The following is a 16,854-nucleotide window of genomic DNA, read 5'->3' as shown; positions in this document are numbered from 1 at the left end:
CGTGCGACAGCGGTGTACTGTAACGGCATGCAGGGCTGAGGGTGGCGATGGTGCAGCAGGCCACTTCTCTGCCGCACTGCCTCTCTCGCACTCACGGAGCGTAGGGGTGGAAGAGAGAGAGAGAGAGGAGAGAGGGAGAGAGAGAGAGAGAGAGAGAGAGAGAGAGAGAGAGGAGAGAGAGAGAGAGAGAGAGAGAGAGAGAGAGAGAGAGAGAGACGGGGCACTGCTCGAAGTCGGAGTCAGCCATCGGCCTTCCGGGAGGCCGAGGCCTACGTAACTACGTAACACAGCGAAGCGTAAACGCGCCTCGATTCGACGGCAGTCCCCCTCAGGCCCCGCCTTCTCCGTCAACGAGGGCCCCGATGGCACCCCCGGCAGACTGGTGCCGAGCAGCGCTTTCGTCGCTCTGTCTCTCTCGCACTCATGGGGCGTTGCGCACGAGTGCGAGAGAGACAGAGCGACGAAGCAGTGTCCGGATTCAGTCTGCTGCGTTACGAGGGGGCGGCGGGGGCGGCCCCAGCCTGTCCCAGGCTGTCCCAGCGCGGTGGGTCCGGGGCGGGGCCCCTCCGGGGTCCCTCCAGCGCCGCGGCCGGGAAGGGGCGGGGACTGCGGGGACTGCGGGGACTCGGCGGAACAAGGCGATTCCTTCGATCGTCAGGACTCTGATTTTATTATTTGTGTCTGAGGCTGGCGGGCTGGCGCTGGCGGGCTGGCATCGTTGGGTGACATGTGACTCGGGGTGACTGCCGCGGCCCTCCCCGCGCTCCCCCCGCAGCGCTGTGGCCGGGGCTCAGGGCCGCCGGGTCGCAGGGCTCGCCGCCGAGGACCGCTGCAGTGGCACGGGGATCTCGACGGTCCTCGCGTCGCGTGGTCGCGTCGCGGTCTGCGCCTGTGCGACGTCGCGCCGCCAGATGGCGCCGCTGGGGCTGCGGCGAGTGCGACGAGTGCGGCGAGTCCGACGCGCGGACGGCCCATGGCTCGCGGTCCTCGCGGTGGCCGCGCTCACGAGGACGAGTCGCGCCCCCGTTCGACTTTAACGCGCCGCTTCGTTCGCTTTTGGTCGCGCGTCGACGCCGCCCTCCGCCGCCGCTCCAAGGAGTCCCAGGCGGTGTTGAGCTTCTTGCTGTCGCCGCTGTGGCCGCTGTCGCCGGTCGGCGCGCGTGGCCGACCCGAGTGCTTCGCCCTCTCCACGGTGCGGACGCGGAGTGCGGCCGGACTTGGGCCGTGTCTCGTTTCTCGACTTTGTCGTCTTTCTCGCTTCGCCTTGGAGGGCATCGGCTCTGCATTCTTCACGCCGCCCCCAATCTGTTTGCCCGCGCGGCTTGGACTCGCCCTGCATACTGATTCCGAGAGTCGTTTTCGTCGCTCTGTCTCTCTCTCCCTCATGGGGCGTCCCGTATAGGTGTGAGAGAGACAGAGCGAAGAAAAACGACTCTCGGAATCAGTCTTTTCTGTTCGGTGCTTCCTATCAGACCCAAGTGCCGACGTGTCAAAATGTTAATGTGGCCACATGCCTGCTCGCATGCCGGTCGCGCCGTCCTGCTGGTCTTGTTTCTAACGAAATAAAAGAACCTCCGATAGTGGATGCCGGTGCTGTACAGTCTAACCGCGACAGGCGGTGTTATGTGATACTTGGGTCATGGCACGGATAGACAGACGCATCGAGACAAAAGCGACATGGTAGCCCACTGACCTCCACACTCTAAATGCCTTAGGGAAGAGTCTCCCATTTTACGAAGAACGTGGCGCGGCGCTAGCATGAAACGGACGCAGTTTTTCTTCGTATTGCCAAGTTTTTTTTGTCAGTCAGCTAGCTCAAATGCAAATCTTTAAATATCCGTATGACGCTGGCGCCGCCGAAAGTCACAGTAACGAAAGCTCAAATTTGCTTGTGAGGCTCATGGAGTGCACCGTGAACATAGACAGCCTTCGCGATCTGGACGCCTGGATAGACTATTTCGCTGGATCCACTTCGATCCCTCGAGAAAACAAATGCACCGGAAGTCGGGTAGCGTCGGCCAATCAGAAGCCTCCTTTCATCAAGGCTAGGCGCTACCACTGATAAAAGGAGGCTCCTGATTGGCCGACGCTACCCGACTTCCGGTGCATTTGTTTTTTCGAGGGATCGAAGTGGATCCAGCGAAATGGTCTATTGGCAGAGGATCATTTCTGGTCCAGCCTATGGTGTTGATGTTTGTTTCCACGTTCTCCATGTCGTGTTGCAGGTGACGGGCGGGTCCCTGGACCGGCGCCGGCCGCCCTTCGCGCGCGGCGCCTCCAAGCGCGGGGAGGTAGGCTGTCCGCCCCTTTCACTCGCTTTTCCCACTGAGAACGAGATTGAGAACGAGACTCGCTGTGCTGTTCAGGCGAGTGCTGCGGACCGCGGCGCCACCAGGATGGACTCCAGGGAGCGGAGCCGCGAGCGCAGTCCGGCGCGCAGCCCCACCCGCGGCCTGGGCATGGCGGCGTCCTTGACGGCGTCCTCGAGTGACCCGGAGGCCATGCTGCGCCAGAACCGGGAGCTGCGGCGGCGCATGGAGGAGGAGCAGGCGTCGTACCGCCGCCGCCTCGACACCTACCGCCAGGTAAAGCCCGCGAGACTCGTTCCGCGAGTCGTTTTCGTCGCTCTGTCTCTCTCGCACTCATGGGGCGTCCCCTACAGGTGCGAGAGAGACGGAGCGCCGCGCACGAAACTTTTACAAACCAACTGTCTTGTTGTGCAGGCGCAGCAGCACCAGGCCGCGCTGGTGAGCCGCCTGCAGGCCAAGGTGCTGCAGTACAAGCAGCGCTGCTCCGAGCTGGAGGGCCACATGGAGGACACGCTGGCGCCGCCGCGGCCGCCCTCGGCACTGGAGGAGCGCGAGCGCGAGCGCGTGCTGGACCTGGACACGGCCCTGCTCCGGCTGGAGGACGAGCGCCGCAAGTGCGTCACTGTGAACTGACTGATTCCGAGAGGCGTTTTCGTCGCTCCGTCTCTCTCGCACCTGAACGGGACGACCCCGGGTGCGAGAGAGACGGAGCGACTCTGGTTGGCGTGCTCGGAGCTAGTTGGCACGGTGCGTTGCAGGTGCGACAAGTCGATGCAGCTCAACCTGGCGCTGCGGGACCAGCTGGAGGAGGCGCACCAGACCAACGAGGCGCTCACCTCGGACCTGCAGAAGCTGTCCAACGACTGGGAGGCGCTGCGCGAGGAGATGCTGGTCAAGGAGGAGGAGTGGAAGGAGGAGGAGCAGGCCTTCAACGACTACTACACGACGGAGCACGCGCGGCTGCTGACGCTGTGGCGCGACGTGGTGGCCGTCAAGCGCCTGTTCGTGGACATGCAGGCCAGCACGCAGCGCGACCTGCAGGGCCTGCGCGCCGACATGACGCTCTCCACCAGGGAGATGACGAGCGCCTGCTCCGCGCTGGCGGGCGGCGCGCGCCGGGAGGCTAGCGAGGACCGGCAGCAGAGCGAGCGCGAGATCGCCGAGCTGCGCGCGCAGATCCAGGCCCTGCGCGCCTCGCACGACGCCGCCCTCACCGAGGTCAAGCACAAGGACGAGCGCGTGCAGGCCCTGGTGCGCGAGGTGCAGGCCCTGGAGGAGCGCTGCGGCGAGGCGGAGGCCGGCCTCGGCCAGGTGAGCACGCCGCGGGCCGCGGCACGCCACCGCCAAATCAAGTGTGGAGAACTCCTCGCTTCGTGGTGTCAAGTTTGCGGTCTCCTCACTTCAAGCGTGAAGTAGCTCACGGAGCCCACAGTGGCCCAGAAGACCGGCGGAGGCGGTAAAAATTCCGGACTGGTTTTTGAGTGTTGCTAAATGGGATTCGAACCCAACGTGTGACCCCACCGAACGAGGAACCCATTGGTCGGGTCACACGTTCGGTTCGAGTCCTGTTTAGCGACTCTGGAGCTCAAAGCGCGTTTAGAATTTTGGCCGGCGGTGCCGGTCTTCTGGCCCAACTGTGGAGCCCCATCTCTTGGCATGGTACCAACGTGGAGAACTCCCACCCTTGAGTTGTGGAGACTGCAAACTCTGCACTTCCCAGTGCGGAGACTCGCTTCGCTTCGCAAGGAATGCACTAACCGCGCGTCCGCGCCCCTCCCGCCCCACAGGTGACCCGCATGCAGGAGGAGGTGGAGCTGCTGCAGGGTGCGCTGCGCGACATTGCGCACGCCGTGATCCAGGACGCGGACGGGCGCGACGTGGACGCCGTGATGCTGTCGCCGTCGCAGCACGTGCACCTGACGCCGCCCGGCCCCGTGCCGCCGCGCTCCCCCAAGCGCGGCCAGCAGCGCGCGCACACCTCGCCCGCCTTCGCCGAGGGCACCATCTCGGCCGTGCAGGCCGCGCTGCACAAGTACCAGCTGCACATCCACGAGCTGCAGGTACAGTGCGCGCGCATGCGCCGCGCAGTGGCAGAGGGGAAGGAGGCGGAAAGTGGCACTTTTAGTCTTCTGAAAAGGGCAAAGTGTTGCTGTTCGCCTACCTTTCAGTCGACTGTCCAGGGGTCGGGGGAGGGGCAGTGGCCTTTTTGTTTGTCCCTCCTCTGGGCCTTGAGGCGGCCCTGGTGGCCCTGGGCCTGACCGTGTCGCTGTTGCAGGTGAAACTGGAGGCCAGCAAGGAGCAGCTGCAGATGGTGCGCAAGCAGACGGAGGCGTCCGAGTGCTCGCAGCAGTCGCTGGAGGCGCGCGTGGCCGAGCTCACCGTGCAGCTGGACGCGTCCAAGGCGCGCTGCACGCAGCTGCTGCAGGAGAAGGACCTGCTCATCAAGTCGCTGGACTCGGTGCGCGCCGAGAAGTGCGCGCTGGACAAGAACCGCCTGGAGATCAACGCCATGGTGAGTTGGAGGCTGGAGCCGCGCGGGAGCCTCTCGCCGAGTCTCTCTCGCACCCATTCGCAACGCCACTCGAGTGCGAGAGAGACAGAGCGACGGAAACGACTCTCGGAATCAGTCCGCAGGCCCTGGCCGCCCTGGCCGGGCCGGGGACACGCGGGGTAGGGCCGAGACAGCGGGGGTCGCCCTGCCAGCCCCGCCGCAACGGGCACCGCAAGACGCTCCACCCCCACCCTCTTTGCCCCGGTACCTTCCTCCGCTCGATGCCGGAAGTAGGCCAGTGGCCCCACGGCAGGCGCGGCACGGCTGTCATTACCCTACCGTGCCGTGCCGTGGCCACCGTGGCGTGCCGTGCCGTGCCGCGCGCCGTGCCGCGACACGTGATCGGGGCGTTAACTCGCGACACGACACGCGCGTGCAGCGCCACGTTCCTTCGCGGCGCCGGGCCCCATTAAGGGTGATATGACAATCTGGAATGTCGCGCCCCGCCGCGCCCCGCCGCGCCCCGCCGCGCCCCGCCGCGCCCCGCCGCGCCCCGCCGCGCCCCGCCGCGCCCCGCCCCGGAAGTGCAAAGATTTATGATTGGTCGTCGTGGTCCTTTCGCAGATCGACACGCTCAACGCGGACTATGAGAAGATGCAGAAGAACAACAACCGCCTGCAGAAGCTTCTGGACAACATGGAGGACGAGAAGATCTTCCTGCAGAGCGAGCTGGACCGCCTCAACAAGGACGCGGAGATGCGGTGAGTCTGGGGCCAGGACCGAGTCCAGGACGGCCTCAACAGCCTCGACAGCGTTCGTCACGAGAACGGCGCAGGCGGCCAAAACTCTAGACGCGTTTTGAACACCAGAGTCGCTAAACAGGACTAGAACCAAATGCGTGACCCCGCCCACCAATGGACTCTCCGTTTGGAGAGCAATCCATTGGTGGGGTCACATGTTCGGCTTGAGTCCCATTTAGCGACTCTGGGGCTCAAGACCCGTCCGGTCTGCCGGCCCATGGGCAGTGCACTGCGCGGGTGGCTGATGCGGCTCGCCGTTGCAGGGAGATGAGTCTGCGGACCGAGGAGGGCCGCGGCAGCCGCCTCCGCGAGGAGCTGCTGACGATCCGGGAGGAGCTGAGCAAGGCCCACCTGGCGCGCGAGGTCCTCGAGCAGCACAAGGACGACTCGGAGAGCGTCATCGCGCAGATGGAGAAGTCCAAGGGCGACCTGGAGCTGGAGCTGGAGCGCGTCCTCATGGAGCGAGCGGACCTGCAGGTAAGGCCTCGCGGGACGGCACTGTCAAACCAAGTGCGGAGGTGTGGAGTTTGCAGTCCCCGCACTTGGAAGTGCAGAGTTTGCAGTCTCCATTCTTCGTGTCGAGTTCTCCACGTTTGCATCATGCCAAGAGAGAGGGGCTTAGTGAGCTACTCCACATTTGAAGTGTGGAGACTGCCAACTCAAAACGTCCGTCCAAGTGTGGAGAATCACTCCGCAGCAGGGAGTGAGGAGGAGTTCTCTCCACATTTGAGGACCGCCGGAATAAAGTGCCACCTTAGTAAGGACGGCCATATCTCGTTTTGCAGTGCAGGCGAGCATGTGTCGGGCCCGAAATGGCATACGATCATGTGTGGGCTAGCCCTTGATGGTAATGGTAATGAAGCGGGCCGGCCCGTTGCGCTGGCGTGCGCGACGGCGGCCTACCTCGCAGGCGGTTGCTGTTCCTGTTCACGCTAGACGCGTTCTGAGCTCCAGAGTCGCTAAACGGAACTCGAACCGAGCGTGTGACCCCACCAATGGATTCCTCGTTCGGAGAGCAATCCATTGGTGGGGTCACATGTTCGGCTTGAGTCCCATTTAGCGACTCTGGGTCCTCTCGCCCGCTGTGCGCTGGCACTCACCCTGTCTCTGTCGCAGGAGAGCCTGCTCAAGACGGAGAGCCTGGCCATGGGCATCGAGGCGGACAAGAAGCGCCTGCAGGACGACCTGCGCACGCTGGAGGAGGAGCGCGCCGCGCTGCAGGGCCAGGTGGCGGACCAGAACAGCGACCTGGGCTCGCTGCGCAAGGAGCTGCTCCAGGCCGAGCAGACGCGCCTCGACCTGGAGGCGGACAAGGCGGCCCTGCAGGAGAAGTGCAAGTTCCTGGACATCGAGAAGGAGAAGGTGAGCGCGATGGTTGTCACCAGATGACAATGTCAAGGCTCATTTTCCTCACACGAATTTGCCACCAAGCTTGTTGGGGGTCAGTTGGGGAAGAAACACACAGGGTAAGAAAAGTGCACCCTCATGGAGCTAACGTCCTTCGTTGAGCCATCCCTCAACCAGTCATCTTACCTTAAAAATTTCTGTGTGAAATTTCTGCCAAATCGATGTTGAGCTGCCTGCTGCAGGCCTCAGGTGGAGATGGCCGTACTTTTCTTACCCTTTAATTTTCTTCCCCATTTTACCGCTAATGACTTTGTTATCACGCCTATGTATTAAGTACTGGAGACTGGATGAGAATTTCGTTACTCTGTGATCACTTGACTTTTCCAAGCGGATTCGTGGACCCACCCGTTGCGGGGCTCCATCAAAAACTTGAAGGAAGCGTTGTGTTCGCGGTGCACGTAGCGATAACCTACACCGTGGGTACGTTTTGCCAATGCCTCTCTCCTTCTGGCGCAGACCGAGATCGAGCTGGGACAGGTGTCCCGCGAGCGCAGCGACCTGAGCCACCAGCTGGGCGCGGTGGCCCGCCAGAAGGAGGCCCTGTCCGAGGAGCTGGGCCGCGTGCGGCAGCGCCTGGAGCAGGCCAGCGAGACCAACGCCCGCCTCAACCACAGCCTGGAGGACCTGGTCAAGGACTGCGAGGAGAAGCAGGTGGTGCTGGAGGCCAACGACAAGGACATCCAGCGCCTGCAGGAGCAGCTGGCGTCGCTGCGCAGCGAGAAGGAGGCGCTGGAGGCCGTGCTCTTCGACGCGCAGACGGGGCTGGAGGCCACGGACAACAAGCGCGCCAAGCTGGAGAAGGAGAACCAGGAGCTGCTCGTCAAGCAGGAGGGCCTCAAGGGCCAGATCGCGCGCCTCACCAAGGACCTGGAGAACTCGGAGAAGCGCGCCAGGGAGATGCGGGCGTCGCTGCTGCAGGCCGCCAACAACGCGGAGGCCGAGTTCCAGGCGCAGCTGGCCAGCCTCAAGAAGGGCGGCGAGGAGGCCGTGCGGAAGCTCACCGACGAGAGGGTAAGGTTCACAGCCCCACCCCCATTGGGCGCGTTGTAGGGCAGCCCCCCTGACCCCGCCCCGCACCACCCTGCCGCTGAACCAACTGCCCACCCCCACCAGTTCCGTACGCACCACAATTTAGTCATCCCTGGAAACCTATTTAGATTGGGAACATTCCTCCTATGACTCGGGACATTGACCCTGCAGGAGCAAGTGCGGGCGGCGCTGGAGAAGCGGCTGCAGTCCACGGTCGCGCAGCTGACGGCCGAGAAGGAGGCCGAGGTGGCAGCGCTGCAGGAGAGGATCGAGACGGTGCAGCAGCACCTGGAGAACCTGACGCAGCAGCACGAGGAGGCCCTGCTGCGCGCCGAGAACGACAAGCAGCAGGCCCTGCTTCTGGGTGAGTCTGTCGACGAGTGTTGTGTCATCGACGCGTCCTTGTCGCGGCCCTCTCGCGGCCTTGACGCGGCCTTGACGCGGCCTTGACGCGGCCTTGACGCGGCCTTGACGCGGCCTTGACGCGGCCTTGACGCGGCCTTGACGCGGCCTTGACGCGGCCTTGACGCGGCCTTGACGCGGCCTTGACGCGGCCTTGTCGCGGCCTTGACGCGGCCTTGTCGCGGCCTTGTCGCGGCCTTGTCGCGGCCTTGTCGCGGCCTTGTCGCGGCCTTGTCGCGGCCTTGACGCGGCCTTGACGCGGCCTTGTCGCGGCCTTGTCGCGGCCTTGTCGCACTTCATGTCGCTTCATGTTGCAGCCCAGCACGACCACCAGGCGCTGCAGGAGAAGCTGGAGTGCGTGCGCCGCGAGCTGGAGGAGGAGCGCGGCGTGCTGGACCGCGTGCGCAGGGAGGCGGCGGCGCGCGCCGAGCAGGACCGCGCCACGCTCAACCAGCTGCGCGACGAGCTGGCGCGCGTGCACACGCGCCTCGAGGACTTCAAGTGCAAGGCCGAGGAGGACCGCGCACGCTTCGACGGCCGCGCCGACGAGCTGCTGCGCGAGCGTGACGTGTCGCAGCAGGAGAGCGAGGAGCTCAAGGTGCAGCTCAGCCTGAGCGAGGACCGCGTGGACCAGGTGCAGGCGCAGCTGCAGGAGACGCTGCGCAAGCTCAAGGAGGCGGAGAACGTGAGCGAGAGCCTGCGCAAGGACCTGACGGACGTGCGGCGCCAGCTCGGCGACTGCAGCTTCGAGAAGGACAAGTACTGCAGCACCAACAGGGAGCTGCGCGAGATCGTGAAGCGCCTGGAGGGCGACAAGCGCGAGGCGGCGCGCGGCCTGGACGAGGCCGTGCAGAAGATCGCCATGCTGGAGGACGCCAGGGCCGCCCTCGACGTGGAGCGGTCGCGGCTGCAGGCGCAGGTGCGCGACCTGGAGCACGCCACCCTCACCACGCAGCACAACCTGCAGACCGTGCAGGACGAGCTGGCGCGCACCCAGGCCGCCAACAAGCAGGCCGCCGGCGAGGAGAAGGAGCTGCAGGCGCGCCTTGCCGTCGAGACGGAGGAGCGCGAGCGCGCCACGCAGGAGCTGCACCAGTTGCGGAAGCAGGTGAGGGGCATTCAGAGGCTGCACACTGGTCTCCGGACGAGGGGAGGGAGGGGAGGGGCATTCAGAGGCTGCACACTGGTCTCCGGACGAGGGGAGGGAGGGGAGGGGCATTCAGAGGCTGCACACTGGTCTCCGGACGAGGGGAGGGAGGGGAGGGGCATTCAGAGGCTGCACACTGGTCTCCGGACGAGGGGAGGGAGGGGAGGGGCATTACAGAGGCTCGCACACTGGTCTCCAGACGGGGATTGGGGGGGGGGGGGGGGGTGCCTTGAGCCGCACACTGGTCTGACGATGAGAACCGAGCAGCGGCCCTGTGCTCTGTCTTAACTAACGGCGGCGTGTCCTTGGTGTCCTTGCCTTGATCCCCAGGCCGTGGAGCTGGACGGCGCCCTGGAGCTGACCCGCCAGGAGCTGGGCCGGGTGCGCGGGCGCGCCGAGGAGGAGGGCGAGCGGTGGCGCGCGCGCGAGCAGGAGCTGGTGATGCGCCTGGAGGACAGCCGCAACCGCGAGCGCAAGCTGGAGGACCAGAAGCACAACCTGGAGGTGTGCCTCGCGGACGCCACCCAGCAGATCCAGGAGCTCAAGGTGGGTGTCATCGTCGTGGTGCCTTCCTGTACCCTGCGGCGAGGTGCGACTGGACACTGTGTCGTGCTGCAGGCTCGCCTGGGCGGCGCCGAGGGCCGCGTGCGCGCGCTGGACCAGCAGCTGCTGCAGCTGGAGGCCGCCAAGAAGGACGTGGAGCAGAAGCTGAGCAGCGTGGGGTCGACGCTGCGCCGCATCGCCGGCATCCAGCTGGACGGCAGCGTCAGCCTGCCCTTCCGCCTGCTCAGCCCGTCACGCCGCTGGAGCCCCGCCAGAGGTGAGTCCACCGCCGTGGCGGCCATGGCCCACAGTGGGCCAGAAGACTGGTGGAGGCGGCCAAAACTCTGGACGCGTTTTGGGCTCCAGAGTCGCTAAATGGAACTCGAACCGAGCGTGTGACCCCACTAATGGATTGCTCTCCAAACGAGGAATCCATTAGTGGGATCACACGCTCGGTTCGAGTCCTATTTAGCGACTCTGGAGCTCAGAGTTTCTGTAGGCCGCCTCCATCGGTCTTCTGGCCCACTGTGCCCCGCTGGAGGTGCGCCTCGCCCTTGAACGTGTCCGCGGCTCCGCGGTGTTGCAGCAGTGCAGGAGCACCACGACGGCCGCGGCGACAGCGTGGTTGACGTGGACCCTGAGGTGATCCGCAAGGGCGTGCGGTCGCTCATGCAGCAGGTGGCGCAGATCGAGCGAGAGCGGGTGAGTCCTCGAGTTTTCAACAGTGTACAAAGGTAGAAAACACTCTGGAAGTGTCTGACGCCGTCCCATCCTTCCCCGCAGGACGACCTGAAGGCGCAGGTGACGGCCGCCAAGAAGCAGCTGGCCGAGTCGGCCGAGCACCAGACCAAGGGCGACACGAAGCTGACGACGACGCTGCAGAGCCTGTCGCGGCTGCAGGAGGAGAAGGGCAGCCTGGAGAACCGGCTGGGCCAGAAGCAGGCGGCGCTGCAGGCGCAGGGCGAGGCGCTGCAGCAGCGCTCCGAGGAGGCGGCCGCGCTGCGCGAGCGGCTCACGGCGCTGGAGCTGGCGCTGCACTCGGGGGCCGAGGAGCGCGCCGCGTGCGAGGACAAGCTGGACAAGGTGCGCGCCGCCTGCGGCCGCCTGGAGGCCGAGAAGCGCAGCCTGCAGGAGGAGCTGGGCCGCACCGAGTCGCGCGCCACCAAGCTGGAGCTGCAGCGCATGGGGCTGGAGGGCGACCTGCAGCGGCTGCAGATGGTGCTGCAGGAGAAGGACTCCCACCTCGCGGTCAGTGTAGTGGCAGAGGACAGCGCGCCCACGCGCCATTGCACAGTGCGCCGGAAGACCGGAGGCGCTCAAAGTCCCGGACGTGTTTTGAGCTCCAGAGTCGCTAAACAGGACTCGTATCGAACGTGTGACCCCATCAATGGATTGCTCTCCGAACGAGGAATCCATTGGTGGTCCATTGGTGGGGTCACACGTTCGGTTCAAGTCCTGTTTAGCGACTCTGGAGCTCAAAACGCGTCTAGAATATTTGCCACCTCCGCTGGTCTTCTGGCCCACTGAGCATTGGGTCGCACAACTTCCGAATTGAGTGTCTCGGATTTCAACGCTCACACTTTTCGAAAACATTTCAAACTGGTCAAAAATGATTCAACAAGGCGCAAATGGTCCGAAAGTGATCTCGGTGGAGCTCAAGTAGTTTGCTTAACGCCTTTCTATTGCATTGAAGACAAAGTTCAAGAAATGTTGCTTGCATTTTCCACAAATATGTGACTTCTGGAACGTGTTAAGGACACTCATAGAGCACATTTTGTGGGAATCCGAGACGTGAAATCCGGGGGTCGTGCTACTTGGGAAACATCTACCCCGGCGCTGTGTCGTTGGTGTCGTTCGGGACAGCCTCCTGACGTGTCTGTCTCTGTCCCCGCAGAAGCTGCAGGAGCGCTGCGAGCAGCAGGGCCGGCTGGTGGCGAGCCTGGAGGAGCGCTGCGCCTCCATGAAGAACACCATCGACCAGCTGAACCTGTCCCTGGAGCGCGCCGCGGCCGGCGAGTCGGAGCTGCGCGCCGAGATCCAGAGCCTGCAGCGCACGCTCATCGACACGAGCTCCACGTCGCAGGCCAGCTGCGAGAAGCTGAAGCAGCTGCAGAAGTCGCTGGCCAACAGCGACAACGAGCGGCGCGTGGTGGCCGAGCGCCTCGAGGTGACGCAGCAGCAGCTGGCCGAGCTGCGGCGCGCCAACCAGCAGCTGTCCGACCAGGCCGGCCGCCTGCAGCACGAGCTGGCCAACAACGAGGTGCAGCGCGCCGCGCTCGAGTCGCAGCTGCGCCTCGCCAGCGCCACCACCACCATGGCGGCCTGGCCCGCCGACCAGCCGCACGCCCCCGACAACATGCGCGAGGACGAGCTCAACCGGCAGCTCACCACCGCGCACCGCGAGCGCTCCGAGCTGCGCTCCAAGGTGGACTCCCTCGTGGAGAAGGTGCGCTGTCTGGAGACGGAGAAGCGCACCCTGGAGCGGACCCTCACCAAGGGCCACCGCAGCCGCAGCTACGACCGCAACCGCGACGTCAGCGAGAAGGAGCTGGACGCCGCGGACGCCGGCAGCGGCCTGCACCAGGCGAGTCGCCAACTACCCTCTGTTTGATCGGCCTTTAGTCTCGAGTGAACGTCTCTCAGTAGTATGGTACCACGAGTTCAAGACCGCACAAGAAAGTTTACAGGTCTCGTCAGCCTGTAGCGCCAGTCAGTCCGACAACGCACCGGTGTAAAGAGGGTGGCCCAACGGGCCCCTGCAGCCTGCATGTAGAACCCAGCCCTGTTGCGTGTCTGGGACGCGCGGGGCTCGAGCAAGCAGCGAGTGGCTGGCCTCCAGCCGACGTAACGCCCGCACAGTGCCACACAGTGCTGCGGAGGCAGGAAGACCCTCCGAACGCAGGGCTCCTGCAGGCAGGCCGGCAGGCCACCACCCTCTCACCGGAGCGTTGCGGGTCTGGCGCTTGACGCAGACGGCCCGGCCAGAAAGAGTCGGTGTTTTGAGGAGCGCGTGAGTTTAAGTGGGAGGTCGCAGCCGCGCTTTTGTCTGTCCTTTGAGACCACTGTGCGGTGCCGTCGAACACGACGGGAGACGCGCTTCTGTTCTTTCTAGGCAGTGTTCGGCCGAGCTGACGCCGAGCTGACGTGTTTGTATGGCCGCAGCACTTGGTGGCCACAAATAGGGAAGTCCCCAGTACGAAGCACGAAGCGCGTTTTGTGCCGGTTTGAGTGTCACGTTGTGTCGCCGACGGCCTACAGACTGATTCCGAGAGTCGCTTTCGTCGCTCTGTCTCCCTCGCACCTACACCTTACAAGCCTACACGACGGGTCGCCCCACGAGTGCGAGAGAGACAGCGACGAAGAAGCGGCTCTCCCCATGAGTCGGCTGACAGCCTGCGCGCTTGGTTTTGCCATTGCCATTGCCCTTTCTCATGGTTTTGCGTTGCGTTGCGTTGCAGGTGGTGGAGCAGGAGAACCGCGAGCTGCGCATGCGGCTGCGCCGCCTGGAGGCCCAGCTGGCCGAGAAGGAGACGGAGCTGCTGCGCGCGCGGCAGGCGCTGCAGTCGGCGCAGGCCCAGCTGCAGGTGCAGGCGCACCACGGTCACGGCCGGTCGCACAGCCCCGAGCGCGCCGAGCGCGCCGAGCGCGCCGCCGAGCTGGAGCGCGTGCGGGCCGCGCAGCTGCAGGCCGAGCGGCTGCTGGAGGCCCGCGAGCAGTCGCACCGCCAGCAGGTGCTGCGCCTCGAGAACCAGGTGAGTGGCTTGCGGAGCTTGCGCAGCTCAGTCTCTGTCTCTGTCGCACTCACGTAGTCCCTTAGGGTACTGCAGTGGTGCGAGAGAGATGGAGCGCTCGGAGGAACCTCACGGAACGCAGCACGTGCCTCGGTTGGATCCGGAAGTGCTGGAAGCTAGAGGGGCACCCGGGCACCGTCAAGCCAAGTATGGAGAACTCCATACTTCAAGTTCCCCCCCCCCTCCCCTTTCCCCCCAATGGCACCTAGATACCGCCTGAAATGTGAAAGGCAAAACGTCATACTTTGCCCCTGTAAGTTTGAGAAAAAGGCCCCTCCCCAAATGTCGCCTCCGGATCCGCCACTGAGAATTCTGAAAACTCTGCACTTCCAAGTACAAGCCTCTCTTTCACAGTGGAGGGCGTGGAACACACGGTGACCCTTTGCCCTTGGCGCTTTGCAGATCCAACTGCTGCGGGAGCAGCTGGCGCAGGAGGTGAAGCGGCGCCAGCTGTACGTGCTGCGCAGCTCGCGGGCCGGCAGGGAGATGCAGCACCTGCGGCAGGCGCTGGGCGACTCGCTGCGCACCGTGTCGCAGGACCCGGCGCTGGACGCGCTGCTGCTGGAGCACGAGGCCCGCAAGCTGGACAACTCCCTGGCCACCGCCACCTCACCCGCGCCGCCCAAGTGAAGCGACTGGAACCGCATCACGCTACCATCCCCGTTCTAGGGGAGGGCGTGGGAACGTTTTCTTTCTTTATACGTACCTTGTACTTGGTTTCCAATTCACATATTTTCAAAAAAAAAAAAAAAATTGTGTGTGGAATACTGCCCCCGGAAGCTTTCAGGTCGAGCGGAGTTGAGGGGTGCAGTACTTTTATTTGGTTGAAATGGCTGTCAGTGCCATTCTAATTTTGAAGAGTGATGTCCGCTCGGAAGGGAGGCACCCGCTCGACGCTGTCACCCGATCTGAGGCAGTGCTTGTCTCGTGGGCACCGAGTTTCAGTTCCAACGCTCGTGATCGTTGTTTATGATCTCAAGAAAATAGGCGATCAACAAAAAGTACCTCTATTGATCTCTGCAGCCTGGCTGCAGTGGGCATGGGCATGGGAGTCCTATCTCAGAAATCGCACAAACCCTCCACACCAGAAATTTAGCAGTTTAAAAACAATCTTTTATTATTATTGTTGATTTTGTTTTGTTTTGTTATCAAGTTTATGATGTTTTGTTTACAATTATGGTATTTTCTACAAAGTTTCTAGTCATATGTTTTAAGATTTGAACTAAATGGTATCTTGAACTTTGTATCAAGTTGGATTTAAAATCTACCTAAGCTGTGTTGAATGAAACAGCTTCTTTCATATCATGTCATTTTGAGTTTTTGATATAAAAAATATTGCCTTATGCTACCCTGTTACCACATTTAAGTATTTAGCTGTCACTTTGCAGAAGAACTTTTCATTTAGGAATATACTGTAATGCCTGCCAGTTTTTAGAAACTCCTTCAATATTTATTTTGTAATTTATATTTTTGAACAAACACAAAGCACACCTATCATTTGTAGTGAATTTTATTTTTATTGCAAAAGAAAAAAAAAGAATACCTTTAATCAATGTACCTTGAATGTGCAAGTGTGCATGTGTGATAAAGCTCATCTGAGCATTTTGGATGCTCAGTGCAACTTTGTTCCTGGGCTCGTGCCATTTTATTGTCATTACGGATGTGCCTTAAGTCAAATTTCATTCTCATTTGTACATATGATTGTATGATGAAATTGTATATTCCTCCACCCCTCTATTCTTTTATGTGAATCTCTTTTGAAGAGGAAATTGGTATCCATATGTTTTGGGAACCTTTCTTGAAAGCGGTCTAAAGACTTAAACCACGAACAAGACTTTTTATTTCATTTTCTGTGTTTATTTAATAGTTTGAATAGGACTTTTTCAATATGCCTTTCTTTAAAAGTTTTGACCAATTATCTGGGGATGCACAAGGTGTAAGAAATATGTTGTGTGACTTGCTGCAGGTGAGGCACGAACTCATACTGCATCACAAGTCTAGAAAGATTAGGTTGGAGCTTGTGTCGTGTTCTCTAGCCTGTCACTAGCTGAGGGGCCATGTGGTAGAACCACGGTTACGTTGAACAGTGCATCATTAATTTATGAAAATACTCCAAGAAAAGGCCTTTAACTTAAATGAGATATGTAAGCAATATCATTTTCTTTTAAGGATAACAAAACACTGCCGCCTCCAAATTCCCTGTCTTTGGTGTTCTCAAACATGGAACTAACTTAGCAGCTTAAGATATTTGGAAGTATTCAAGCATAGATCTTCAATACACTTTGGTCAACAAAGTGAATTGAAATGAATGTCAATTTAGCTGTAAATCTTGGCTGCAACCTGGAAACTTAACTGTTACAAAGTATCGATCCATATATGGCTTTTTGTAGAAAAGTCTGTTACTGCCAATTGATATGATTGAGAGCCAGAAATGCAAGCATAGATGGTGTTATTAGCTTCCAACATACATAGTTATACAGTATCTTCTTTTCTTTTCTTGGCAGTGCATCACAGCCTGTAGAAATTGTCACAATTAGCTCCTCATACTTTTTTGGGATTTGATTGTTGTAGAGTGTATTTTATACCATTCCTTCCTAGATCACAGTAATATCAAATAGAAATAATGTAAGAAACAGTAACAGCAAATCTGTAGCCTCTCTATGAGGGACTACTAGGTGTGTTTGTATTGATTATTTGGCTATACTTAGGTAGTTTTGACTAGACTCCTGTACGGAATAAATTTATATATTGAAAAAACATTATTAAAAATTAATTTTTTCTCACAGTAGCAGATGGAATTATTTTCTGAGGTGCTCATGCAATACAAATGTTGATAAATATTCGTTTCCCTGGGGCCCTCATAGCTAACTGTGTTACTGTCCAAACATTACAAAAAAGATGGGAGGCACTTCTTTTACATAGTCTGATCATAGAA

General features: G+C 60.8%; 1 protein-coding gene across 1 annotated transcript; it reads left to right on the top strand.

Annotated features, from left to right (window-relative positions):
* The first annotated feature begins 2,501 nt into the window (after positions 1 to 2,501).
* LOC117650490 (rootletin) lies at positions 2,502 to 16,707 on the top strand. The gene is made up of 18 exons (XM_034393951.1): positions 2,502 to 2,585; positions 2,724 to 2,923; positions 3,068 to 3,620; positions 4,097 to 4,369; positions 4,585 to 4,821; positions 5,425 to 5,561; positions 5,864 to 6,077; positions 6,717 to 6,962; positions 7,464 to 8,018; positions 8,208 to 8,400; positions 8,756 to 9,546; positions 9,916 to 10,131; positions 10,204 to 10,405; positions 10,718 to 10,830; positions 10,912 to 11,376; positions 12,023 to 12,712; positions 13,587 to 13,880; positions 14,322 to 16,707. The coding sequence occupies exons 1-18, from the start codon at positions 2,502 to 2,504 to the stop codon at positions 14,547 to 14,549; spliced, it is 5,691 nt and encodes a 1,896-aa protein (XP_034249842.1). The 3' UTR covers positions 14,550 to 16,707.
* The last annotated feature ends 147 nt before the right edge of the window (positions 16,708 to 16,854 follow it).

This window comes from Thrips palmi, unplaced genomic scaffold (genome assembly GCF_012932325.1).
Source record: "Thrips palmi isolate BJ-2018 unplaced genomic scaffold, TpBJ-2018v1 HiC_scaffold_5, whole genome shotgun sequence".
NCBI lineage: Eukaryota > Metazoa > Arthropoda > Insecta > Thysanoptera > Thripidae > Thrips > Thrips palmi.
The sequence above is the reverse complement of the archived record's forward strand: the minus strand, read 5'-3'. Positions and strand labels throughout refer to the sequence as shown.